At 39.9% G+C, this 27850-nt stretch overlaps 1 protein-coding gene across 1 annotated transcript; it reads left to right on the top strand.

Annotated features, from left to right (window-relative positions):
- Positions 1–4002: 4002 nt before the first annotated feature.
- On the top strand, positions 4003–27850 carry LOC139724687 (creatinase-like). The gene is made up of 7 exons (XM_071635813.1): positions 4003–4123; positions 8567–8748; positions 18117–18386; positions 19009–19621; positions 23133–23247; positions 23964–24211; positions 27651–27850. Exons 1-7 carry the CDS (start codon positions 4003–4005, stop codon positions 27848–27850), a joined length of 1749 nt encoding a protein of 582 aa, XP_071491914.1.

A 27850-nucleotide genomic window follows, 5' to 3' on the forward strand; every position in this document is an offset into this window, starting at 1 on the left:
TATGGTTTATTATATTTCAGCGATATCGCTATTTGCATGGTTAAGGACATAACAGCCCATTATCAGATTATCATAAGCGTGTTTTTTTTTATCCTGCTCATGCGATCGATGAATGTCTGTTTAATATCAGATTATTATCGCACATTTTGTAAATATGTCCTTTTATGTTAGGTGTTGGTTTTGATTGCATTCCAATTATTTGGTATGGGCGTTATCAATGGTTATGATGTACCTACTGAATCCCGAGTAGCCTTTTAAGGGAGAGTATGGCTTTGGTTAAGACTTTAACTTTTCGCATGATGATTAGAAACCACTTATGAAACATGAAAGCGCATTCAATTCTAAGAGGAATCTGAAGTTTATTTGATGAAAATCTGTTTTGAAATGGCTGAGACATAAAAAGACAGAGTAAAACAAAGTGGTCCAAATAAAATCCATTTCAATTTTAAATTCCTCTTAGAATTGTGTGCTCTTTCATATTTCATATAAGAGTTTCTCATCATTTTACAAAATAAAAGTTGTAAGGCCCTGCTCAACCAAAACTATACCATCCCTCTAAGTATAATATTCAAAAGTGCTATTAGTGAATAAGTAAAAGAATAGATTAATTCACAATGAACGATACAAAAACAAAATAATATCGTTTAAAATTTGCGAAAGTAAATAAAAAAAAAGATGAAAGGGGATCTGTTTTGGATAACATGATTACCAAGGAAGAGTAAGCATCTTGGTATGAGTTAGGATATGTTGTTCAATTGAGATTTGGGTGATTAAATAACGTTATCTTAAGCCAGTATGGAGGCATTTTATCGTAATGTAATCCCTTTCATTTTATTTCTATTCTATACCAAGTGATAATACATATAAATTTAGTTGCATTGTAAAGAGTATATATAAGTTAATATAAGTGTAGGTATATGTTATATTAACTCGTGGACAGATGTGAAGTCTGAATTACAACAGAAATAAAATGGCAGTTCGTGCGACGTTGCATGGTATCCTCATGGAGTCTGAGGCGGTCGTGACTGGTCGCATCTGAACTTTGAACATGCTCCAAATTTATATAGTCCATGGGCCAAGACCCGAAAAATGGGTTGTTGGTACCATCTGAGGTGGCACAACCTGTTTGGTGTCAGTTTATCAAGTGCTTATCAAGCTATGATAGCATTTCCAAATGAGTAGCTTAGTCATAATAAATGAATTTTTAACCAATTTGGTCTCGTTTTTATATCCCTAAACTTCTGAATCGAAACTAAACCGCCATACAAAGAAGAGCACTGCCTTCTGTATGTCCACAGGTGTTCTGTTGTAAACGCGGTGCGCTAAGTCTTTATTCAAGGCAGCGAAGGGAATATCCAAAGGGTTATGATGTCCACAGCTGTCACGCGGTGCGCTTAGTCTTTATCTAGACCAATGTACCGTTATCATATCTAAAGTTCCTCATAAAAGGGATTATCTATACTGTTTTTATACTACCCTATCAACAAATACATCAGTTTTAAACAAAAATCACTCTGTTCATTTACAATATTATTCATTATAATGTATCGTAGTGTACCGGTACATTGTTTTTGCATTATCGTATATTGTTGGAGGGAAATAAAGCGACATTGGCGTGGTATCAGCGTTTTCACCGTAGCGTTTTCGCCGGAAAATGATAAATAATTGAAAGATACGGAAAATTCACGAGGAATTGCTTTTGTTGTTGTTGTTGTTTTTAGATAAAGGGATATACACCGTATCATACGCTTTGGATATTCCCTTCGCCGTCTAGAATAAAGACTAAGCGCCGTGGACATCATAATCTTTGGATATTCCCTTCGCTGCCTTGAATAAAGACTAAGCGCACCGCGTTTACAATAGAACACCTGTGAACATATACCACAGAGCTGCATTTTACAGCTCTAAGGAACATACAGAAGACAGTGCTCTTCTTTGTATAGCGGTTAGTTCCGATTCAGAAGTATAGGGATATATCAACGAGACCAAATTGGTTAAAAATTCATTTACTACGACTAAGCTACTCATTTGGAAATGCTATCATAGCTTGATAAGCATATCTATGCCCGACAAACAAAATGACACCAAAAAGGTTTTGCCACCTCAGATGGTACCAATATCTGGCCTGGCCCATGGACTAATAGACGCGACCATTATGTGATCGGTTCACTCGCATAAGGTCGTACGAGTGATCCCGACTTTGTGCGAGAGTTCGCACGACTCGATAGGAGCATTGGGTCGGAATAGGGGTATTAGGTTATTGTCACATCACAACAAGTATACCAATGTCTGTTTATCATTTATGATTTTTGCTCTTGTAAACTTGCATACTGTTCAAAATCATACAATAATGTTTCCACTATAGAATTCTAATTATATTGCGCTTCTCGTTCAAATAAATCGTGTTTCATTCCACTATAAAACGCAAGAACATCACTCTAAAAACATCCGGGTCAGAACTGATCCCGAAAGGGTCCGCTGGGGTCACACTCCGTTCCGGGTCAGGAATGACAAGGAGTGGGGTCACATATGACCCCATTCAGAGTCATGAATTGGGTCAGGGTGACCCCATTACAGGTCTTCATGTTCAAATTCCAAGTCATTTTTGACCCGGAACGTAGTGTCACCCCATAACGGACCCTTTCGGGTCAGTTCTGACCCGGATGTTTTTAGAGTGATTGTTTACCATGTTAACGGTTATGAGTGAAGGGTTATTGTTAGGGTTAGAGTTTGGGTTCATAATAGGGTAAGGATTAGGTTAGGACTAGAGCTATAGGGTCTGGGTAATTGTCCAGGCACCAGGGGTAATTGTCTTAGAATCGGCCTGACATTAGAAAGGGCGCCGTTCTGGTACAACGTTGCGCAAAAATGTGGAACTGAATTGTTCATGTATCACGTACTAATCTAAAGCGACTATTCACACATATTAAAACTGCATGAATAAACAAGCACCGTAATGGTGGTAATCGGGATTACTATGCGATCACTATGGGAGCGATTTGATGCGAACGGGAAGATGGGGAACGCGTATTCCCCCTAAATGTAGTTATAAGGCTAAATGTAATATCGACCATAGATGTTTTACATATTCTAAATTACAAATTTAATATCGACCCTAAATGCGTTTCTTTAACCTCAAATGTAATGGCGATCGTAGATGTAATACACTTTAACCATGGTGCATTGACCATAAATATATATCGATCCTATATGTGCAATACATCTTAACCCTGGATAATATCGACCATAAATGTAATACGTGTTAACCACAAACAGAACAATGAAGTTGACCATAAATACATACATTTTAACAATAAATGTTTTAATTTTATTTTTTATATAATTTTTGTACGACCAATTCGAAAAGGCATCTATCGTGTTCGTTGACCTACAAAATATAAGTGTATACATTTAAATCTTTAAAATTGGATAACGGGAAGCTGAGATCCGTCAATTTTCTCTCATTTCAGGTGCTAATATGCATATTATGCAAATTTTACTATTTTGCCCCTCTGGATTTTTTGGGACTTTTAGTATGGTGTTCAGGAGGCCTCAACGACTTGCACTGAAGTGAAATTCCTATAGGTGCCTACTGTTGCAATTAGTGGTGTGTTATCCCCTAAGAATCGCTAGATTGACTGGACTATTATTCTCCTGAGTCCATAAGCATCTAACTAACCCACAAACATAAAAATGAGAGAAAATGAGCACATTCCGCGCCGAGCGAAAAATACCGTGTGTGTTTAAACGCAGGCAAGTCGAAGCGGTTTTGTCGGTTGCGCGTGAAGGCGATTCGCTTGGCACTGAGACAGATTGATTCGGCGAGCTCGCTCGGTCACCAGGTCCTCCCGTTTTATCGATCCTCGGCGGCCTCTAACATGTAGGTTCCAAGGGTATTTCGGCGCTTAACCTTCACAGGGTATTTGCTTGGACTGAACAAGAACAAGCGTACGTAGCCATGAAGTGTTAATGTACAACCATAATTATAGTAATCATTGCATAATGTGGAGGGAAAGGGGACAGGCACTGTCCGAAGTCATTGTGATCACGGATTCCTCGTGTGATCGTCTTCCCTCCGGAGGCACCAACGAGCGCAACAACGCGTCCATCAGAGGTCCATGCTGTGAGGACTTTTAATATCGTGGGCATTGGTATCGGTGAGTAGTTGCTTGCTTCTCTTTGTTAGGCCTTCGTAAATAGCGATTCCAGTTTTTTTCAGTTTCCGTCTCTCGGTGAGTACTGTTTTCTTTGTTTGGTAGGATACGAATTTCACTATTATGGGTCTATGTTTTTTGTTGCTGTGACTTTCCGTTCTTGTATTTGTACTCTGTTTTGTCTCCGTTCTCTCTGCTTTGTTTCCTATATCCTTCGTTCCGACTCGATGACTTCGGTCTATCTCAGATTTCTGTAGGTCTATCCCTTGACCGGACAAGTATGTCCCGCGAAAAACTTCTCATTTATAATAATGACATTTGCTGGGTCAGTTTTTCTCTTCTTGAAAAACTGACCCAGCAAATGTCATTACTATAAATGAGAAGTTTTTCGCGGAATTAGACATACTTGTCCGGTCTAGTCTATCCCAAGTTTCTCTTTCGCCATGTGACAAAAATATCTCTGAAGTGTTCTCTCCCCTTGACTCCGGTATGCCGAAGAAGCGCACGCAGTTTCTTCGTGAATATTGTTCGAGTTCATTACATGTCTGGGGTGTGTTTCACAAAGAAAATCCCCAAACCCTGCGTAAATCCCAAAGTCCTGCGTAATTTTACGCAGGACTTTAAACCTGTTCACAAAGCTCTAAGTCATGCGTATTAAAGTCCCACCAAGTCCTGCGTAACTTTACGCATAAATGGCCTGAAGCCATGCGTAAAGTCAGACTTAAATTCCAAAATGGGAAGTTTCAAAGCATAATCAACTCCCAATATTTATTGATTTCTTCCACTTTATCTTATCCTGAGTGAGATGGCAGTATTTTTAACAAACTAGAGAATCACTAGTTTGGTAGAGGGTCTACTCCTAGTTTAAAAACACTATTCACTGAACAATGATCCAAAATAGAAATAGTCATACTAAAATAGATCCCTACCTACTGATAGTTTGAACTGTTAAACCAAAATGTTAGCTCATTCTATAGAATCTACATGTACCTGGACTTCGGAAATGAATTATATTTCTACCAATCCTTTCTTGCCTATGTTATCTTTTTAGCTGCCTACCCATGACTATCAATGCATGCCTAATATAAATATCATGCATTCACAACAAATTACACTTAGGAAAACCTAACAAATTAGTTAGACCTATATACTTGTTAGAAATTAATACCTCTTGTGTACAGGACGGGGCTGTGTCTATCTACACTAACTGGTTAGACCGACAAATTTGTCTCTTGTTCGGTAGCCTAATTGTTAACTGTAGAATACGGTCGACTGTATTAGCGACCGTATACATACAGTTAACAAGAGGCTACCGGACAAGAGGCAGATTTATTGGTCTACCTCTACACATGACTGCCAGTGAAATTAGCCACGTTTCCATTTCTACGGTAACAGTTACATCTTGATGACTGCTCTTTTTTTTTTCCTGGAAGCAAAACACAAAACAAAACAAAATAAAACAAAACAACGCCCAGCATTTTGTGTCAGTTAGAGGAAACGGTTAGCCAATAGACAATTAAGTCACCTCTACCTCGCATCAAAGGCTACAGTAACGTTACACAGAAAACGTTAGTAGAGGTCTATAGGAAGCATGTGACCCTGCATCACAAAACCAACAAAAAGTCGCCAGACATGGATTTTTAGTTAGGGACAGATTCTGAAAGAGCAGACTCTAAGCTTTAAAATGATGTATAACTCAATTCAGATGGACATCCCTAACCTACCTAAATGCAGGAAAGAAAGCACACCCCTTGCACTCTGGAAAAGTGTGAACTGAGAAAAGAGGCTCTGAAGTACAGGGTCTATTCAAGCGCTCAATCTTTCACCAAGCCGCGCTAGCTGTGCTATGAAAGGGACAAAACACAGGAAGTCAACCACCGGAGCAACAACAATGAAGGGATTATACTCTGTACTCTCCTTCAAAAAGGGATTGTAGAAAAACTACTGAAAACACACTTTCCCATTCGTGTTATGATCCCAAACTAAAGTATATTGTAGAAGAAAGATAGCCTTTTCAGAAAAAAATTAAAAACTCAAGATTGACTTAGTTGACCCATTTCACCTGTTTTGAGTCCTTACGTAAAACAAAGGGGTGCGACTTTTTGTTTGTTTTGTGGTGCACGGTCACAAATAATCAACGTTAGTGAAGGTGATGGGACAAACTATCGCTTCCGAGGAGATCTGGATGTAGCTATCTTTCCGAAGCGCAGCTGAGGAAAGATAGCGTACACATTAAGATCGCCGAGGAAGTGATAGTTTGTCTCATTGCCTGAAACTAAAAGTTGATTATGTGCTTTTATTCCACATCTAGGGTCCTAGAAATTCCCATTTTATTCCACATCTGAAACCGTTTTAGCTGTCTTCAGGTATCCTTAGGGCTTAGGCTACGTGTGCGCGTATAGATGACAAAACAATGAATTTGCTGCGCGCACCGCGCGGCACCGAAGTGAAAGTGCGTTGCACTCACAGACTATTAGTGGGGTCTGAAAGTAGTATAGCCAGCGCACTCGATCTCCACCATTTTGGTTAGTCTTCTGTTACGTCACGGCTTGCGTGCGCAGAACAGGGCTTGCAGCAAGTTTGCAGCATAGAGCAGGCCTACGCTGACTTTTTTTTCCCTTCTTTTTTACCTCCCCCTGTTCATCGCAAGCCGTGACGTAACAGAAGACTAATCAAAATGGCGGCACGTAATGTGCACGCAACTGGGTGTAAAGCTACGCGTGGGTTGTGAATGGGCTTGATCATTCTATACCTATTTATTTCTGTGGTTGCACTGTGTACTATCAAGTGACCTAGGTCACATGATAGTCCACAGTGCAACCACCGAACTAAAGACAAAGTGGAATGCGTGCTCACCCGGGAAAGACGCAGCCACCGAAACTTGTGTAACTCACGTGACCACCGCCATTTTGCTAGGGCAATTTTTCACGGAGTGCACACGCTCAAGCAGGCCGGTCGGTCCGTTGCAAAATCTTGTGGATCCAACTACTCTCTCATTTTTTTAGCAATTGACCGCAAATTTGGCATGTGTGACCGCTATCAAAGATAGATGTGCGAGATGCCTTTTTTTCTGTAATATCGCATAATGCGTTGCCATGGCAACGGCAAATTTTCGCAAAAACTTGTGGACCGAACTATAGTTTTCGTTTTTTTTTTAAGTAATTAACTCCAAATTGGGCATGTGTGACCGCTATCACAGGCAGATATGCAAGACACCTTTTTCATTATGGGCGTTGCCATGGCAATGGCAGATTTTCAAGAAAATCTTATAAATTGATGTTGAGGATCGATTGAACTACACTCTCAATTTGTAGCAATTCAGTTTAAATTTGGGATATGCGATCAATGTAAGGCGTAGTTGTGCAAGACACCTTCGATGTATGTATGTGTGCAAGAATAAATCTGTTGCCATGGCAACAGCAGTTTTTTTTACCAATGATACAAAAATGTGTGGATTGACGATGATCCTTCAGTTTTTAAGCATTTAGCTTGAAATTTAGCACAAAATGGTTCGTAGATTTGCACATAGGCCCTACTTGCATGCTAGAATACTCTTTTCATTGTTGATCAATGCGTTGCCATGAGAACAGCACATTTTGAGTGAAAATAAAAAAAGTATTGTGGATTCAGTTAACTCCCTCAGTCTTTGAGCATTTACGTTGAAATATGGCACAAGCGACCACTATAGTACAGACATGCGCAAACTTCATATTTCATCATTGTTAAACAATGTGTTGCCATGGTAACAATATATCATGTTAGTGTGGCCTGTTTGAAAAATTCCAGGATATTTTTGTAAATTCCAGGAGTTTTTAGTATTCATTTCAAGAGGACTGACTTTGAAAAGTGGAAGCACTGATACAGGGGCGGATCCAGGAATTCTGTAAGGGGGGGGGGGCGCAAACGATATTAAACTTGTGCTACTTCGGAGTTTTATCCCATTTTTTTTCTTTTTATTTCTTTTGTTTTAAAAACAAATAAAGAGGGGCGCGCGGCCGCGGTGCACCCCCTCTGGATCCGGCACTGCTGATAGGAGCAAAAAGACAGACGCAAGTGGCCTGGTTTTGCTAAGCAACTGAAGCACTAGGCCTAACTACTGGCAGGGAGGTGAGTCTCACCTCCCTGCTATTGTCGAGTATTATGCCTAAATTCATGTACATGTTATTCTTGATTTAATAAAGCAATCCAGAAATTACCAAAAAAAAAAACCCTCAAACATGTGTGAAGAACTAATTTGAGTCCTCCGCATAGCGCCGCACAGCCTACACACAGCGCCTATGCAAACATTGACCTAGTCTGGCTTCCAGACCCTCTGCTCGTACTATTTCCCTATACAGGATATTGGAGTCCTCAACGTCGAAAAATGCAGTAGGTTTAGGTGAGTTTGTTCTGTGCCTTTGCCTTCGGCAAAGACGGCGACTTCCTCGCGGGGCAGCAGCTTCGTCGCCGCGAAGTCCAAGAGGCAAAGGGTCTGGAAACCAGACTAAACCAGACTAAAATTGCCTTAGCAAGATGGCGACGCAGCGCGATAAACTGGGCGCACGGTCTCTTGTATGTTGTGAATGGGGACACGCATTCCACGTCTTTTAGTTCGGTGAGTGCAACGCACTTTTATTTCGCGCGTACTCATCTTGCGTTAGGACTGTGTGGACTGTGTGGAGATCAGCGAAACAAAAGGGACTATCAACATAGAGTGTAACGAACTTTTCTTCTCCGGTGATGTGATGTGCAAAATTACGCTTCATCACGTGATCAGCTCTGGACCAATCCTATTGCAACATTCTTAGTATGTGGAATATAATACTTTTTATATCCCTCATAAATTGCTTCTCGTCCTCTGATTGGTCGAGAGCACTGAAAACGACAAAACATATTTCTACCATACAAATTCGCGTCTCGCTATTCTCCCAAGGGAAATAGTAAAAAAAACAACTATATCACGCTGGTGAATTTCGCGCCTTTTTTGCTTCGCGTCGCGACGCGAAAGATTTCACGTGCAAATGAATGGGTATCACAGCACCTTCGCTTCGCGAGAGATTTCATGTACAAATGAATGGATATCGCGAGGCGCCTTCACTTCGCGAGAACCACAGTCAATTTTCACGTACATGAATGAGTACTATGGCACACCGTAGACAAAACCAAAGAGTATAGAAGCTTCGCTAAGAGGGCGTACTCTCGCGATTTCGCATGCAAACCTGTGTAGTACGTCATGGAGCCCCATATGGAGCCCAACGGCGGCCATTTTAGTAATAATACCGCGAGCTTCTTAACACGTAAGCCTATGGAGCAAACCCTACCTTCCTTTCATTTTCTTCATTTTAAGGAAACACACAGCGGTAGAATTGTGTTTCAGACCTCAAAATATCAGCAGATGTATATTTTCTATCGATACGTTAAAAAAAATCGAAGAAATTTCATTACTTTTCAATCTGTAGTCCTTCAAAGATTGTATTTGAGCTGACAAATGCCGTCTATCTCTTTATCTCTCGGGCTACTTTTAGCTCAAACTTTGTGGGACTGCATATTGGAAAATAAATGACATTTTTTCAATTGCATTTCATGGTTAGACAGGAATGATACTTCGGTATGACAAAACGAAGTTCTAATTACATCTTTTCCCCTTTATGCCCCCTAAAAAGGGGGAAAATGAAAGGGAGACATACATCACTACTATAATAATCAGGGTTATGATCACGTAATATACGCCCTTTATCGGTCTGCCAGCTAATGGCGTCCGTATTTCGCCCATGAGCGTACTACGCGAAATCACGGGAGTATGCCCTCTTAGCGTAGCTTCTATACTCTTTGATAAGTACTATTTTCTTCGGGGCTGCGCCCCTCAGAAAATAGTGCTTATTGAAGTCACCTCATGCACATAGTTTCAACCAGAGCTTCTCAGGCCTGTCATATTTGTATACTATGCCTAATCTTGATTGATTCAGTTCCCAAATACATTCCAATATGCATAAATTCATAAATATTTACTTCCCAATTCAACTTGGGGCCCAGCAATTGGACTTTAAAATGGACAATGGATAATAAAAAGGTAACATTTTTGGTATTGCTCGATCTAAGTGCTGCATTTGATACTATCGATCATGGGATATTAGTGAATATATTACATTCATCTTTTGGCATGAGTGAGTCTGTCCTTGCATGGATTGAGTCTTATCTTTTTAACAGACAGCAAAAGATTATGATAGAGGATGTAATGTCAAAGAATTTTAATGTTCCATACGGGGTGCCTCAGGGGTCACGCCTTGGGCCCCTTCTTTTTACACTTTATACAAGTAATCTGATCAAGGGTATTCAATGTTGTTTCCCAAATGTTTCTTGTCATTGTTATGCTGACGATACACAGTTGTATATTTCCTTCAGCATGGCTCGACACTAACTTTTTTGTTTGGTGGCCCGATGGGGCCATCAAAATCCTAAATTTCAAATTTTTGGTGGCCCGAAAGAAAAATTTGGTGTCCCGGAAAAAAAAATAAAAAAGAATTAAAAGTCCTGTTTTTTTTTAATGAGTCAAATATTTAAGTTTTATGATAGTAAGAATTAGAAGTTGGACGTATCTACTCATAAATAAACTTCAACAAACTCGCAACACTCACTCTCAAGCACTAATTCAGTCCTTTTCATCCATCCTTTAAACAAATTTAACTGCTAATTTCCGGCGCAAAAAGTTACGAATTTATTGACATACTTTTCAAAAAATTTTGGTGGCCCGAGGCGGGCCACCAAATTTGCACTTTTTTGAAATTTGGTGGCCCGACTTTCATTTTTGGTGGCCCCGGGCCACCGGGCCACCGTTACTGTCGAGCCCTGCCTTCAGTCCTGATGGTGAACAACACATTGATAGTATTTCAAACTTAGAATCCTGTAGGCCTATATGTTATGTCCGTTTTTGGATGTCCAAACATAAGTTAATGCTTAATGATGGGAAGACTGAGTTTCTTATTGTGGGGACACCAAGACAAGTAGCAAAGCTGGATATTAGTAAGATATCAGTTGGAGATTTGGAAGTTAAACCATCGAGCTCTGTGAAAAACCTGGGTGTATGGCTTGATTCTCGTTTAAACATGGAGAAGCATATATCAACCACATGCAAGTCTGCTTTTTATATGTTGCATAACTTGCGTCACATTCGTAGATATTTGAGCCAGGAAGACGCTGAAACTCTTGTTCACGCATTCATTAGCAATAGGCTTGATTATTGTAAAGGGCTATTGTTTGGTTTACCAGATTCACAGATAACCAAGCTTCAGCGTGTGCAGAATGCATGTGCGAGACTTGTGTCCAGTTCGTCAAAATTTTCACATTTTGATGAAGTTACATTGGTTGCCAGTAAGACAGAGAATTGTATTTAAAATTTTGATACTTGTTTATAAAGTATTGCATGGTCAAGCACCTGGTTATTTATCAGAATTGATATCCATGAAATCACTCAGAAGCCTTTGATTAATTTGTTATCTATTTTTCGTGTGTCTAATCAGTGACAATATTAGGAGCTCTGTTACATCACAGCGCAGTAGAGTATTATTTACATAGTAGCTGCGCTATACAAATTTGTCTAATTATTATTATCATTATTAAAATTCGACCAATTAGCAATCATTAGCCATGATTTAGTAGGCCTATGGTTCTAACTACATGCAGCCGTACTAGGGCATTCATACACTTAGTTTTCTTCAAAGTCATGAAGGTGTGGCACTGCGTCCCTATCATGATTAATAACACAGTGCATAGACTCTACACTAGGCACAGGGCCGGCGCACTGTTTTCAAAAGTGTGGGGGCCCACTTCCGGGTTTGATGAGCTAACAAGCAAAAAAAAAAAAAAAAAAAAAAAGGTCCTCAGCTCATCTCTCCCCGTCCCCAAATCCACTTCCGGGTTTCTTCAGCTGACAAGTAAAAAAAAAAAAAAAGGTCCTCAGCTCATTCTGTGGGGGGGGGGGGGGGGGGGGGGGGGGGGGGGGCCAAAGTGATGACACCTTATGTTTTCCTTTGTATGGTGCACAAAAAGTGTGGGGGCCCGAGCCCCCACGGCCCCCACGGCTGCGCCGCCCCTGAGGCATAGTTATAATCATACTATAGAGTTTGTCTAATGTAATGAGCAGACTCTACAGTTTATACAAGTAAATTTACAACAAAGTTCATAATATTCAGTCCCTTGGATAAATCATCTCTTTTGCTCATATTACATAATTTCAAGGACCTACCTAATGACTAACAGACTAAGCTACACTCACTTCTGTAGTTTAGACCACCCCTAGCTAGCTAGTTTGAAAAGAAAACTTCTCTTCGTGTGCAACAAGAGGCTAGCCCACAGTTCATTGTGCTATGACCAATGTGAATGGTTTGCACATAACAGAATGCAGAGATCATCAGTGCGTGCATGGCTGCTGCGCGAGCTCGATCATAAAGCGCAACCGTATCCATCCTAACTTTCACACAGTCCGATTATAAACATGTGGGACTGGATTAAAGAGGCCTTATGCACAAAACATCTCTTATGTCGAAATAATAAACAAACGAGCGGCTATTCATGTACAAAAGAAAAATAATATGAGTCAGTAAACAACTGGTAAATGAGCACTTTGAATAACAAATGATTACAGTAATGCCATATGAATCGTAGCTCAATCGTAAATCAAAGCAATATCCTTTCCAGAAATTACTCAAAAATCATCAGCAGACAACAAACGGCTAATTTGCATATTTTTTTGCTCGTACATTACTATTGAAATCGAATAAGTCAGTCTTAGCCTAAGATTGACTTTGTGAAACAGACTTAAAAAGTCGCACTTAGACTAAAATTGACTAGCACTAAGTCTGACTTAAGTGCGACCTTTGTGGAACAGGCCCCTGTTGTAGATGGATGATCGCCTCATTCTTCCTCTCCAGCTTCGACGACAGTGCAGCAACCTCTTTCAATGAACTTTCCGCTGACTTTTCAAGATCCATGATGCGGCTTTCCTGTCGTTCAATTGTCTCGTACAATCAGGCAAGTTCACTCCTGACAGCTTCTTTCACTACGTCCTGAATGGACGTAAGGAATGCTTTGTTCGTGCTCAGCTTTGTAGCCACCTAGTCGACCGACCTTCTCCCTTGTAGTCGGCGCCACTTTGGTAGAAATGACGAACACACGAAAAAAATGTCATGGAAGTTTAGATGGAACTAATGGCGTTCAAAGATCATATCTGGCGTTGAGCAGGGCCACTCGAGACACATACTTCCGGTCATCTCAGAGCATACTACGATGCTCTAATGTTCACATACACAGAACCAATATGCCTTCTAGCAATAAGTTAAGTTATATTGCTTTATCTACTAGGATAGTGGAAGATTGCTAGATTTCGATATTTGTGTAGAGGGCAACGAGTTTTCCAAACAAGAGCAAGACCACACAGCAGTTTGTTTTCTTGCAGCTCAAGTCAAATGAAAGTTGAACTTCTGATCTATTTCAAACAAAATGTCATATCACGGTATGAAGACAAACTTACGCCTTTAAAGTGGACATGGGACTGGGGCGTCCAAGAATGTATCAGCGGGTGTCCAGGGCCACTCAGAACACTAATATTAAATTCTTGTCACCTAAAAACACACAGTGATGTTCCAATATTCCCAGAATAGAATCCATTGTGGTCTTCTACAGTCATCGTTAGTTTATATCACTATTTCACAGGGACAAAAACATCGTTGTCCCGCGGTGACTTCTTAAAGGGTGTGTACAGTTCTGGTCGAGTTGAGGATTTAGCTTTTAACGTTTTGCGAGATATTCAGAAACCACTCTATAATAAGATAATGAGAAACCTCTTATTAAATATGAAAGAGTGTGTAATTTTAAGAAGGATTTAACGTTTATTTGATGAAAATTGGTTTTGAAATGGCTGAGATATCCAAAAACAAGGTGAAAGAAAGCGATCCTAATAAAAGGCGTGGCCTGTAGTCTTTTATTATTACCACTTTTTTGGATATCTCAGCCATTTGAAACCAATTTTCATCGAATAAACGTTGAATCCTTCTTAAAATTACACGCTCTTTCAAATTACACGCTCTTTCAATTCCAAAACAAAAAAATAGAACAGACTATAAAAAAACACCCAGATTACCTTGGATCTCAAAATCAATCCTTCGTTCAATTAATAGGAAAAATCGTTTGTATTATAAGTATAAGTTGGAAAAAACTGAGCGATCGAAAAATAGATATACATCATACAAAAATACTCTGACGATGATTTTACGTTCTGAAAAGAAAAGATATTACTTCAAGCAATTCTCGAGATATAGGTTTGATATGAAAAATACTTGGAAAATTCTGAAACAGGCCATGAATGTTCCGAGTAAACACTCTGACATTGATAAAATTAAAGTGAATGATGAAGTGATTAATGATTCTCTTCATATTGCAAATATTTTCAATTCCTATTTTTCAAAAATAGGTGAAAATTATGCTCAAACTATTCCTGCAACACAAACTCATTTTACTGAATTTTTAGGTCAGCGCAACTCTGATTCCATATTTTTGACACCAACATCGATTTGAAATTATTGATATAGTTTCCTGTTTTGAGAACAAACGAAGTTCTGGTTATGATGAGATAGATAATTTCATACTTAAGGGTGTTATTTCCTCGATTGCTGATCCACTTGTTCATATATTTAATTTGTCAATCCTCAACGGTGTGTTTCCGGATAAAATGAAATTGGCTAAAGTAATACCAATATTTAAGAAAGGTGATAAACTTGAAGTCAGTAATTATCGCCCAATTTCATTATTGTCTTCACTTTCTAAGGTTTTAGAAAAACTTATTTATAAGAGAATGAGCAATTTTTTGAAGGTACATGAAGTTTTTACGAACTATCAGTTTGGTTTTCGTGAGAAACATAGTACTTCGCATGCTCTTTTATATTTCGTTGATAGAGTAGTTCATGCCATCGATAATCACTCTCATTTAGTTAGTATTTTCTTGGACTTCTCCAAGGCCTTCGACACCATCAATCATGACATTTTACTTTATAAACTATCGCATTATGGAGTACGTGGGAAGGCCTTGGAGTGGTTCAAGAGTTATTTGTTCGATAGAAAACAATTTGTTACAATTAAAAACAATGATTCAGTTATCAGAGAAGTCAAATGTGGCGTCCCACAGGGAAGTCTTTTAGGGCCGTTATTGTTCATTATTTATATCAATGATTTTTGTCGTGTATCTGATGATCTCTCTTTTATTCATTTTGCAGATGATACTAACGTATTTTTTGCCCATAATGATATTGATTTTCTTGTTCACAAAATTAACATTGAATTGAATAAAGTGACAAATTGGGTCAGAGCTAATAAGTTATCACTTAATGCTCAAAAAACGAAATATATGATTTTCAGCAATACTGTTGATAGTTTAAACACTAATATAGTTTTAGATGATTCTCATCTACAAAGAGTATCAAATATTAAATTCTTGGGGGTCATTGTAGATGATAAACTTTCCTGGAAATCACATGTTGATAATATTTGTGATATAATATCGCGTAATACAGGTGTTATTAATAGATTGAAATTTCATATTCCTCAAAAAACATTACTTATGTTATATTCGTCGTTAATATTGCCTCATTTGAATTATGGAGTTTTAGTATGGGGCAACACGCATCAGAATTTACTTGAAAGAGTGTCCCTCTTGCAAAAGAAAGCCCTCCGCATTATCTGCCATTCCCCTGTACGTTCTCATACAAACACGTTGTTTACTTCCAATAAGCTCTTAAAAATTAAAGATTTATTTTTGTATAACTTAGGCCAATTTATGTATAAGTATTGTAACAATTTGCTTCCGTCTATTTTTAATTCCATGTTCCTAAAAAACCAATCATTTCATGAATATCCCACCAGGCGTTCCAATGAATTTCACTTACCCCTCTTACGCACGATTCTTGCTAAAAATACACTTATTTATATCGGCCCAAATTATTGGAATTCTCTGAATCATGATATAAAAAACGCCCCATCCATACATTCTTTCAAGAGGAGACTGAAGTCCTTTCTATTGCAGTCGTATGACTTTCCAGGACTCAACTAGCCATTTGGCCTTCTTTCTCACATACAGACTTACTTTTTCCTCTTTGAAGAATAAATTCTAATCTTTTGGATGTCTGCTGCTATCTACGCTTTCGCCAAAAGAGTCAAAGACATGAATGTCTGTCTTATTCCTGTTCTCACGTCCCTTCATTTCCTTGCTTTTCTCCTTTCAGACGCTACAATCACTTTTTCCCCTCCACAACCATTTTCTGTTTCCCTTGATACACTTCTGTCGAAGATCGCTGTCTCTGTTGTGCATTTTCGTTTGCTATTTTGTCTTCTATTTGTTCATCGTTTCCATTCCGTTTTGTCCCGTACAGCCTTTTCTTCAGTAGTTGTTTTGCTGTCTAGTCTTGTTTCATGTTTTTTTCGCGTCTGTTAGTCTTGTCCATCCCGCTTTGTCCCGTACAGCCTTTTCTCCAGCAGTTGTTTTGTTGTCTAGTCTTGTCCTATGTTGTTCACGTCTGTAATAGTAAGTGTATTTATCTGTGATTCTAGTTCTCAGTGGGCTTCCAGACTTCTTCCTCTTTTTTTCCCCTCTCCTATAGTATTTATAATGCTTTAATTAATTTTTCCATTCATGTTATTATTCCAGAGGGGCCCACATTCTACAAGCTCTGTCTTTTTAGTGGGTCTCTCCATTTTTCGCACTTTAAGCAAAGTTATACACGTACTATATTTCGATCACTTCTGTTTTTTTTTTACTATAATGTATAATTACTATGTGGTCCTCCTCAATTGTTTTATTTTCTTTTCGATACATAATGTTCTGTTTACCTTATTCTCTGTTGTCAAAAGAAGTGTAACTTATATGTTTTGTCGAAAAATGAAATAAACTTTGAATTGAATTGAAAAAAAAAATATTTATTAAGAGGTTTCTCAATATCTCACTTAGGAATGTAAAAAACATGAAACCCCACCTCAACCAGTACCGTACAGCCCCTTTAAATCACTGCTCCCAATGTAAACAGGACCCTTAACCAGCCTATTTGTGACAAAGGTGGGTTGCACATGGTATGCGGGAAACGACTGTTCATTTAGACGTCCGAATCTGTAAACCGACAACAAATAAGAAGAGAGAGAGAGAGAGGGGGGGGGGGGACAAATTGTAGTGTTTCATAACATGGTTTAAAGAGTGGAACAGTCTGCTAACTAGTGCTCTTAAAGCCTTACAATCGTGGCGAATGGTTTGTGCGCCACGGAGACGAACGCAACACGCTGCCTCCCCCATTCTGTATCAAATGTGACACCGAATGAGAATAGCGCTGGCTCAATCACGGTGCTACGGGTCAGCGAACACACGCTGGAGTCTAGTGGTATGACCTTTGGCAAGGGCTATGTTTTAAAGAGTACCTTAAGGAAACCAGAGCACCAAGGAGTCGGAGATGTGAATATGGATGTAGTTACGCGAGAGTTGATATTCCCGGATGACAGGGGTTAACATACCTGGATTTGGCTCAGTTGATAGCGAGTCTGCCGCCGGATCCGAAGGACCTGGATTCCAGAGTCTATCTGATGAGCAATGCTCTGTGTAATCATACCGTCCCCTCTAGTAAGAGGCAAAACGCTCTGAGGACAGGTACCGCGTGTGATAGAGTCACAACTCATCCCGTTTCATTCATTCATCGCAAAGAGCAGGGTGTTTAACCCGGTGAAGTGGTCCTGCCTCACATCCAACTGGACTTATCTTCTCAGATGGACAAATGAAACAAACAAACAGGATCTATTTGTTCGTTACAATTTAACCCTATCACAGTCTCCCAATGAATATGCCATTGACAGTGCAAGGGTCGCAAATTCTTGTCGATATTTGTTTGATTTGTTTGATTTGCTTGATATGTCATGTTGTATTATTTCAATGTTGTTTTACTTACTTGTAACTTACAGGATAATTTTCATGTTCCATCATCGAAGCATATAGACGTAATAGACATGTATCGCCAACTCGCCACCCGTGTTTGGGCGAAGGGTAACCTGATAAGAAGTGGCCTCCATCCCATATCGGGTGTATCCGTCATTGGAGGAATTGAGAGGTCCTCGTCACTCCAGAAGCCCTTCAGGTGTAGTACTGGCAACCTCGTTCGACACTCTTCAGGCGTGCAGTCGGAAACTTACAAGAACATGCCGAGACTTAAGTCCATGCCGAATGGAGAGAAGGTAATCGTGCCCCTTTCATTAACTCCTCTTGCTTGGGCCAGGAATGAGCTAAGTCGTAAAATTTTGAGTTTATGAACGGGTCGGGCCAAAGTGGTCCGCGCGAGGAGCGGGCTATTTTGGCGCTGCTGCAGCTAGCACCAGGCGAGGGCCAGGCTAGGGCCTGGTGCCGATCGAAGAGTTGACGAACGATAGCAGCGCCAGGCTCGGGCCTAAATTTCTTGCACGCGTGGCTCTGCTATTTACTGAACGCAATTTTTACTAGTTGGCGCGGGCCAAATTAGCTCGGGCCAGGAGTGGCCAAAAATGCATGAGTTACTGAAAGGAGACTGTACTGTTTGGTCGTGTGAGGAAAAGCTGCCCAGTGCGTCCAGATCTGTCAGACAAGTAAAAATAATTTTGGCCGAATGTCTCAGAAAATAATTATACCATTGCTATAATTGCTAGATGCATTTCAACGGACGCGAAAATTGTTTACAAAACTTCACAATTGTATGCATAACTTCCCTCATTTTTATCCGATTCTGATAACAATGTTCACTGTTTGACTTACACAATGTTACTCTTTCTTTTCAGTACAATCATGACAATCCTTAACTGGTCTTGAATTCCACTCTAACTCTAGGTCAAGGCAACGTTTTCCCACGGCGAAATGAGCCGACGCATAGATATGGTGCGAGGGTACATGGCAGAAAACGACATTGGCGGCGTCCTTTTCACCTCCATCCATAACGTCAACTACTTCTCCGACTTCCTCTACTGTGCTTTCGGTCGACCCTATGGCTTGGTAGTCACCCAGGACAAAGTCACCAGCATCTCGGCCGGTATCGACGGCGGACAGCCGTGGCGACGGACCAGCACCGGTGACAACGTCATCTACACGGATTGGCATCAGGACAATTTCTGGTTGGCCGTCCAACGGGAACTCGCTGGCGTCCATGGCAAGGTCGGCTGCGAGTTCGACCACCTGACACTGGACGGAAAGGCGAAGCTCGATAAGGCCGTGGCGGGAAAGGAGGTGGTCGACGTTGGCACTCCGATGATGATGCGGAGGACGATCAAGTCTGACGAAGAGATCGCTCTGATCACCGAAGGGGCTCGAATCTGCGATCTCGGTGGCGAAGCGATGGTTGCAGCCGTAGCTGAAGGAGTTGGTGAACACGATATCGCTCTACGTGGCACGCAAGCCATGGTGCGAGAGATCGCCCGCTGTTTCCCTCATGCAGAGTTACTTGACAGTGAGTACTCCGCGCGTGCACACTAAACATACGCCTTTACTTACACCATAGCGAATATGAATGCTGTCAAATCAAATAGTATGGTAGCATCAACTGGAATCCGCCTATCTACAGTAAGGAGATGACTTCCAGTCTATTTTAAGTCCACCTGTCGTTCACCTAAGCCTTTAATTCGTTAGATAGAGCTCAAGTTTTTGATTATTGGTTTATACTGCATTATACATTTTATGATTACGTTTGATGCTTGTATGATTAAGATGTAATCAGTGGATCGATTACATCAAATGCAATCATTGGATCATAGAAAAAAAAAACGAAAAGTTTACAGACAGTGCCACCAATCCCAGCAAGGGAGAAATATCAATCACGTGTTCCTGGTTCGAGTACCCCGGATTCAGCGGTTGTGTCTGAGCAATTGACACTTTATCCTCATTGCTTGTTCATAGAAGGGGCTTAAAGCAGTAGGTTCCAAGTAGCTGTTTGCGAATTACCATTAGCTGTCATGGAAAAACAACAAATTATCTCAAGTTTCACCAAAGTCATACTTCGCATAACAAAATGGGATTCTAAAGTTGTGAATATCAAGATACGATGATAGTGCCGCTATGGAATCTGCATAAACAATGGTGACAAGACATTCGCTCCTGCGACAATTGCTCCGGTCTTATTTCTCCAAGGATTTAGGGTTAAGGGTAGGGTTGTGATAGGGATTTAGGTTTAGTTTGATGTGAGGATTAGGATTAGGATTAAGGTTAGGGTTATGTTTGTGGGTAGAATTATTCATGTTTGGCTTAGCGTGAGGATATTTCATACAATAGGAGCAATTGTCGCAGAGGCAAATGTAATTGAACCATAAATCATAATGGTCACATCTTCACCTCACAACTGTCTAGTTAAACCGTACACACGAATCTGTCCAACCAGGTGAATCGAATCCTCACAGCTGATGTCCTGTTTGTTTGTTTGTTTGTTTGTTTGTTTGTTTGTTGATCTTTTTTTTTCAGGGAGGTTGATAATTTAGAAATTACCAACCTTCTATACCCTGTCTTGGTATTCATCACGACAATCTTACAGTAATGATGAAATGAATTTGCATTGTTGGAAATGTCTTGCATTGTTGGAAATGAAATAAACGAAATGAAATGAAATAAAAAAAAATGAAAAATCGTTGTCATCCCATTTCAACATCAACAACAATAAAAATCAAGAAAATTGTTTGACTGTTATCTGGTAGGGTTTCAAAACAATGATAATGAGTAATGCAATATCACTTTTACAACTCCCATAGTGGAGGTCGGAAAGAAGCTGATACAGCTGCCCATCAAGACTATAATACGGGCACTAAGGAAGGAAAACAGAGGTAGTAACACACATTTTATGGTTGATGAATGTAAACTTTTAACCCCCTCATAATATATTAGCAAATATTACCATCACGAACTTTTCAAACGCCTCTGACTGTTTTATTTACTATAGGTCATGTATACTATGCACATTATAGGCAGATATACAATCTGTCTGTTCTCATGAAAACATAAGTTGACAGGAGCTAAAAAAGTTGTAAAAATGATATTGAGGACAGTTATTGTTTTTCTACCAGGGTGTATGTCAACTTTTGGCCTCAACTATCACTTGACTGTATGTAAGTATTTTTTTAATGCGGATATAAATGGTACGACACGCTTTGGTCATCTTGTGAGCGGAATGCAATAAATTGATAAAGTGATAACAAGGGATGTCGTAGGATGGCAGCAAGATTTTTTGAAGCTTTCGACACAATCCTAGTTTTTCTCACCTTTCTTATCTGTACGCAAACAAGGTGTAATATAGAAATAACCATAAACCGAGGTGTTTGCATGGGATAGAAATATTGTACATAACCAGTGATAGCATTGCTGATATAGATAGTACGACACGCTTTCGTCATCTTGTGAACGGAATACAATATTGTGTCAAGTGATAACAATGGTTGGCAGCTAGATTGTTCGGAGCTTTCTACTCTATATCCTAGTTTTCTTCACCTTTATCGTCTGTACGCAAATTATTATGAGAGAAATATTGTACAGTATAACGTGAAATGATAAGCTTATGATGATAAGTTTAGTAAACATCGCTTAACAACTTTAAACTATAGTTTGAAGAATCATCTTATTTCATATAACGTTGTTAAATTCTGTTATACTTTTTTACGACTAAGCGTATGGCGTTGTAAATGTATGCTATTTTCACTCCACAGTCACCCTGTTATAGATAGCTGCATGTATTGCTTTATCATGTTTATACTGCCTGATGGCTGTCCCCCATTTTCTGTTCTCTGTGCATTTGTATACCCTCGACAATCCCCCTGTATTACCCATACCCCTATCATCATTGTTATACAATATGTCCCCCAAAAATACAATCGGATTTTTGAATTGATAACTTCCAATATGATTAAACTATCTAAATGCCATTTCAGGGTCTAAGAATTTAACATCTTACCTATATTCTGCAGAAAACCCCATTCAATTTGGTTAAGTGGTTACAGAGAAATGTGAATCGTTGTAAAGCATGTCGTGGATGTGATTCTTCCAAGTTTAGCACTTAGATGCTCTTGGAACTACATATTAATGTGTGAACACAATGGACAGAACTTGGAGGGAAGGGATTCCTGACATGCTCTACAAAACTCTTCATTTCTCTTTGACCACTGACGAAAATCGGATGGGGGTTTCTGCAAGACGTGGGTAATAAGTTATAGTTTCATACCCTGAAATTGTATTTGGATTGAGCTACCATTTTTAAAGTTATCGGGTTTTTGTTTTTGTTTTGTTTTTGTTTTTTTTTTGGGGGGGGGGGGGAGGGGGACATACGGTACTCGAGTAAAAGTCGAAGTTGAAGTCCACGTCAATGTCAGTGTCCGTATGTCTCTGTCTTTGTTTCTGTCTTTGTCCTTTCCTTTCAATTTATACCTTAGATTTTGTATTTCTACATAATCAACTATGATACTGCATAAAGCTCATGGAATGTAATTCTCATTTTATGTTAAGGGCACACCCGTTACAAGTTTTTGTATACTTCTAGACATATGCCACCAGCATTTTCAAGTTGAACGTACGTTACCTGTACTTATTTTTATTCATATTTGTTTGAAAAATAATAAACGTCATTGAAACTGAAGCTGTGGGATATAATATAATGAACATAATGAATACATCATTTCAACAGAACAGTTTCGGAACATATTTGGCGATTACAAAGAGTAAAACGATGGTAGATAATCGAGTACATCTTAATGTGAAAATCCATGTTCGAAATAAAGTAGATAATAAGGTTGATATGATCTTTTAAAACTGATTTTTTAATCAAGTCTGTTATTTATGTATCAACCATGACTGCACGCGATTTGTACAGGCATAACTATGTAATGAACCTGTGAAATGTGGAAATAAAGATTTAAAAAGAGTCATGTCAAACGTCAATAGATGTATATCTGTCTCCCCCCCCCCCCCTTTTTTTTTAATATTTTCAGCATGGAGCTGGTTCCAGTCTGGTATCAATACTGACGGTGCCCATAATCCCGTGACTTCACGGAAAGTGCAAAAAGGAGACATCCTAAGCTTGAATGCATTCCCAATGATCGCTGGGTAAGTTAGCAAGTATTCTGCTGTCAATTCTGTATCATTCATCACAGCTTGCACCATCATCTCTTTAAAGTGTATTCGCTGTTTATCACGTGGCCGTTTCGGAAACACAAAGGGTTATAGGTCTCCGCCAAGTTTGCCTCCTAAAGACGGGGTCATCCCACAAGACCGACACCCATCAGTCATACAGCCCACGAGTTCGACAATGAAAAGAGGTCCATGAGTCATACAGCTCACGAGTCATGCAGCCCATGAGTTCGGCATGGATTGTATAGGTAAAAACTATGGTGGTCCTGAAGGGACAACAGCACACGAGTTCGACAGATACAACACGGGGCTTAATGTGTCGGTCTCGTGTCTAACTCATGGGCTGTATGGCTCGTGAGATGTATAACTCAGATGGGCTGTATGACTCGTGGGTGTCGGTCTCGTGACGTACACTCCAAAAGACTGGGCAATTAGGACCAAGTGTCCATGCTATAATAGAGGCACAACGGCTGCACCCAGGGGACTCGAACCAGCGACCTCATGCCGACAACGACATCGGTGATAATGAATACATCCGCATTGTAATGCACTTGTACTGATAATATTTTGTTGACGTTGTGCTATGCAGTGGGCTCACTGTTTCACTGTGCGTCCCTGAATCTGGTCACTATAGGCTTACAACATTTTATATATAGATGCTGAACTCATCTCACACATGCATGATAACACAGCTATTACACAGCCCTGGAACGTACACTCTTCTTCGACCATATTCCGTCCGACCGTCACCTCGAGTTGTGGGAGAAGAACTGCGAGGTGCACCGCCGAGGGATTAAACTCATCAAGCCTGGCGTGAGGTGCTGCGACATCGCGGCCGAACTGAACGAGGTGTACCGGGAGTTCGACCTGCTAAAGTACCGCAGCTTCGGTTACGGCTACTCGTTCGGCCAACTGTGTCACTACTATGGCAGGGAAGCAGGTAGGATTGTTAGTTTTGATTATAAATAGGGCTTTAGAATCCCTGCAATCTGATTGGTCAATTGTCATGCATTGATTTTTACTGATCCACACTGAGCCATGCGTCCGGTAAAATCCGAATGCATGGCTCAAGTCTTGTACAGCGTTGTAGGTGTACCGGACGCATGATGGGGAGAATGGTTGTATTTCATGAATTTACGGGCCCATTTTATAACACAAATGATGCACAGGCCTATTTCGTGGATCAATGACAATTGGATGCTCTCGTTTAACTTTGGAACAGTCTAAAACCTACTCGCTGCGCTCGTGGGTTTAAACACTTCCTAAGTTAAAGTCGCGCATCCAATTCTCACCGATCCACTCTGTCCTGGGCATCATTCTTGTATACTATTATACTGTAGTACTTTCCTCTCTGCTGGTATACATCCAGTAGTATGCAGACAACCTGATCGCAAGTGATCGTCCCCTTTTCACTGATCACGACACGTTGTGTGCCATTTGGCATACTTCCCTCGACTATATTCTCGTCTTGTCCATAAATAGTATAAAAGGGCCGACCGGAATGCGTTCTCGTGTCAGCTATCTGCGACGCGAACGCTAAGACGACGCTTAGGCCCAAAATGGTGTTCTGCGCATGGGCGAGACATGCAGTTGTTTTCAATGTCCAACCAACCAGGGAGGCTGCGTCGTCTTAGCATTCGCGTCGCAGATTAGCGACGCTATTGCTAAAATACCGCGCCTCCTAACGGATTGGACAATGGAAAAAACTGTCTCTAGCTCCCACGTATGTGTACAACAACAGTTTTGTTATGTTTTGTTTTGTTTTACTTTGATTTGATTCCTTGTTCGTATTGTTTTTGTGTTTGTTTTTTAGAGTTATAGCCGCGTGGTAGGATGGGCGTCGCAGAGCTATAGAGCTCGCAAAAAGCGAGCTTTTGAGATCGGCGCCGCTTTGGACACTGGGAATTGCTGTCTAGCGCGCATGTGCACAACAACATCTTGCCTAAAATCCGCGTTTGTAATTCAGACTCACAAGTATATGAAGTGAAACAACGATCAATCAGAAAAAATAAAACAAGGGAAATGTCTAGATGAAGATGCAACGTGTACGAATCGTCCATGCCATGATTGATTTAGATATAGACCTGAGGATTAATGATCGCTATTTTTAATTGCATTTATATCAATTACCCGTTAATTCCTATGGGGAAATTTGCGCGGATATCATTATCTTTAAGAAATTGGCAACTCTGATGTTGGCGAACTTATAGATGGAAATGGTTAGATTATAAAGTATTCTCAAAATCACAAATAAAGTTGGTAAAAATATGCCAATAAGAGAAAGATACGGCACTTTAATCATGTAAAATGCACTGCCAACATAAGAATCAGTTCTGCAACCGCATGACAATGCAGTGGCGGATCCAGAGGGGGCGCATCGGGCGCGCCCCTCTTTATTTGTTGTTAAAACAATAGAGATGAAAAGAAAAAAAGAGATGAAACCCGGAAGTAGCAAAATAAATATTGTTTGCGCCCCCCCCCCCCCCCTTTACGGAATTCCTGGACCCGCCCCTGCATGCAATGAGCAATCAAAGGGCTTCTGAAAGTTCTGTAACTTGAATGATAACATTAAACACAACAAATGGCTCAAAATTAATTAAATGAAAAATAATATTTTACCCTACCTCATTTGGTACTTTCATTAATGGTAGAAAAAATGTGATCAAAATGATTCACATCCAAGCGACAGAAATATTATTTCGGTTACACGTCACGAGACTGACACCCATGAGTTAAACAGCCCACTATAGTCATGCGGCCCACAAGTTATACAGCCCACAAAGTCATACAGTCCATGAGTTTGACACTATATAAAGCAAACAAGGCCCACGAGACCGACACAATAAGCCCCAAATTGTAATGTCGAACTCATGGGTTGTTTTTACATGTATAGTGTCGAACTCATGGGCTACATGTTTCGCGGGCTGTATGACACATGGACGTTTATTTAATGTCTAAATCTTGGGCTGTATGACTCGTAGGTGGTTCTCACACATACCAAATAAAAGATACGACTTCGCACTGCCCCTCAGGTCCCTGGTGGTTACCTCTCGTAAAATTACAGCCACAAAAATACGATAGAAATTGATTCATGATTGTTGCACTTTGATTTTATGTCCCCTCTATCTCCCCATATCCCCATATCTCACACAATTTCACACAAAAAATATATGCCCGGAAGTGCATTTAAGGCATCATTATGATCCATTATATGCAACCAAATGGAGTGTAAAATTTATCTTTTTTTTTCTCTCTTCCTTTATCGCGACTCTTTTCTCCTTTTTGCCCCCGCTGAATGACGCCGATATGATATAGGTAGAAGGAATTAGAATCAATCAAAAATCCGTTCAGTGTGACGTCTTCAGTTTGATATTCTGGAAAATCAGACGAAGGTCAAGACACAAGGACGCATCTCTTCGTTCAAATTTCAAATTGTGTGTAGGCGAAACACAATAAAATGTCATATAAAGGAACATCAGTTATTATAATGTAGATATTTTCATACTATCAATTACTTTACCCGCTCTGATTGCGATGCGTAGGTCTATAACAGTATGGCCTCATCAAACATACTTCTTTTTAGATGGGGTGACAGCGGTGTATTAAATGAAAAGCATGATAGCAATAGGACCTAAAAAAACATATAATTAGACCCTACCATAAGACTGCTGATAAGGAATACTTAAAAATAGTAAAAGACAGCAAAACATAAGAACGTAAACTTTCCAAGCTGTGCTTAAGTAAGATCCAACTCCATTTGTTATATCATAATTGTTTTTATAGTGATTCCAAAGGATTATAGGCCTAAAAAATCCTTCAGAAAGGATAATAGGCAAATATATAGGCACACGTGATTGCGGGTTGAGGCAATGCAGCAATGTTAGTAGAACACAACAGCAAAGTTTGAGGAACATTGGACAATCCGACCAATGTAATAATTTTTTTTTTTAAGTTTTGGCACTGCAGAACAACGATATGACAACGATTTTTCATTTTCTTAAATGAAAAAGAATATAAGTTTACACTCCTTCAACTTCGTTCTTAAAAGCAATAAAATCCCCCTGCTTGCTGAAGGAGTTTAATCAATATTGTTCTGCCCATATAGAAAAAATGAAAATAATCTACCTTGAATTTTACTTACATTAAGTGTAAATCGTTCTACAGTGATGTCAAAAACTTTTGTAGTCTTGTCATCCAGCTTTGGCAACACCGAAATTTTAAAATTCATAACTTTTGAACGGATCGACGGATTTTCCTCAAACTTCATTTTTTGTGTCTTTATACTAATATTGCTGTGTCTCTATGGCTCTTTGTAACCCCATTTAAAAGAGCAGCTAGCGCGATAATTTCGTCCTCATATTTTTAATTCTTTTCTGTAGCTCTGGAATTACGGGAAGACATCAAAACGGTTCTTCAACCAAACATGGTGGTGTCCATGGTGCCGATGATCACAATACCGGAAGGAGAGCCTGGGGCAGGAGGCTACAGGGAGCACAATATACTCGTTGTGACCGAAGATGGAGCGCGCAACATAACACATTTCCCGTCCGGTCCCGAGTATAATGTCATTAAATCATAA

The sequence above is a fragment of the Diadema antillarum genome, unplaced genomic scaffold (genome assembly GCF_040938485.1).
Source record: "Diadema antillarum isolate AM-2024a unplaced genomic scaffold, OU_Dant_1.0 scf00000015, whole genome shotgun sequence".
Taxonomy (NCBI): domain Eukaryota; kingdom Metazoa; phylum Echinodermata; class Echinoidea; order Diadematoida; family Diadematidae; genus Diadema; species Diadema antillarum.

What these genes read in the sequence shown, in the direction of transcription:
- LOC139724687 (XM_071635813.1), top strand. Translation starts at nt 4,003, where the DNA reads ATGTGGAGGGAAAGGGGACAGGCACTGTCCGAAGTCATTGTGATCACG. An exon ending in ATTCCACGTCTTTTAGTTCG is followed by an intron (nt 8,749 to 18,116) that starts GTGAGTGCAACG and finishes TGTAACTTACAG; the next exon opens with GATAATTTTCATGTTCCATC. An exon ending in TCATGCAGAGTTACTTGACA is followed by an intron (nt 19,622 to 23,132) that starts GTGAGTACTCCG and finishes TAATATTTTCAG; the next exon opens with CATGGAGCTGGTTCCAGTCT.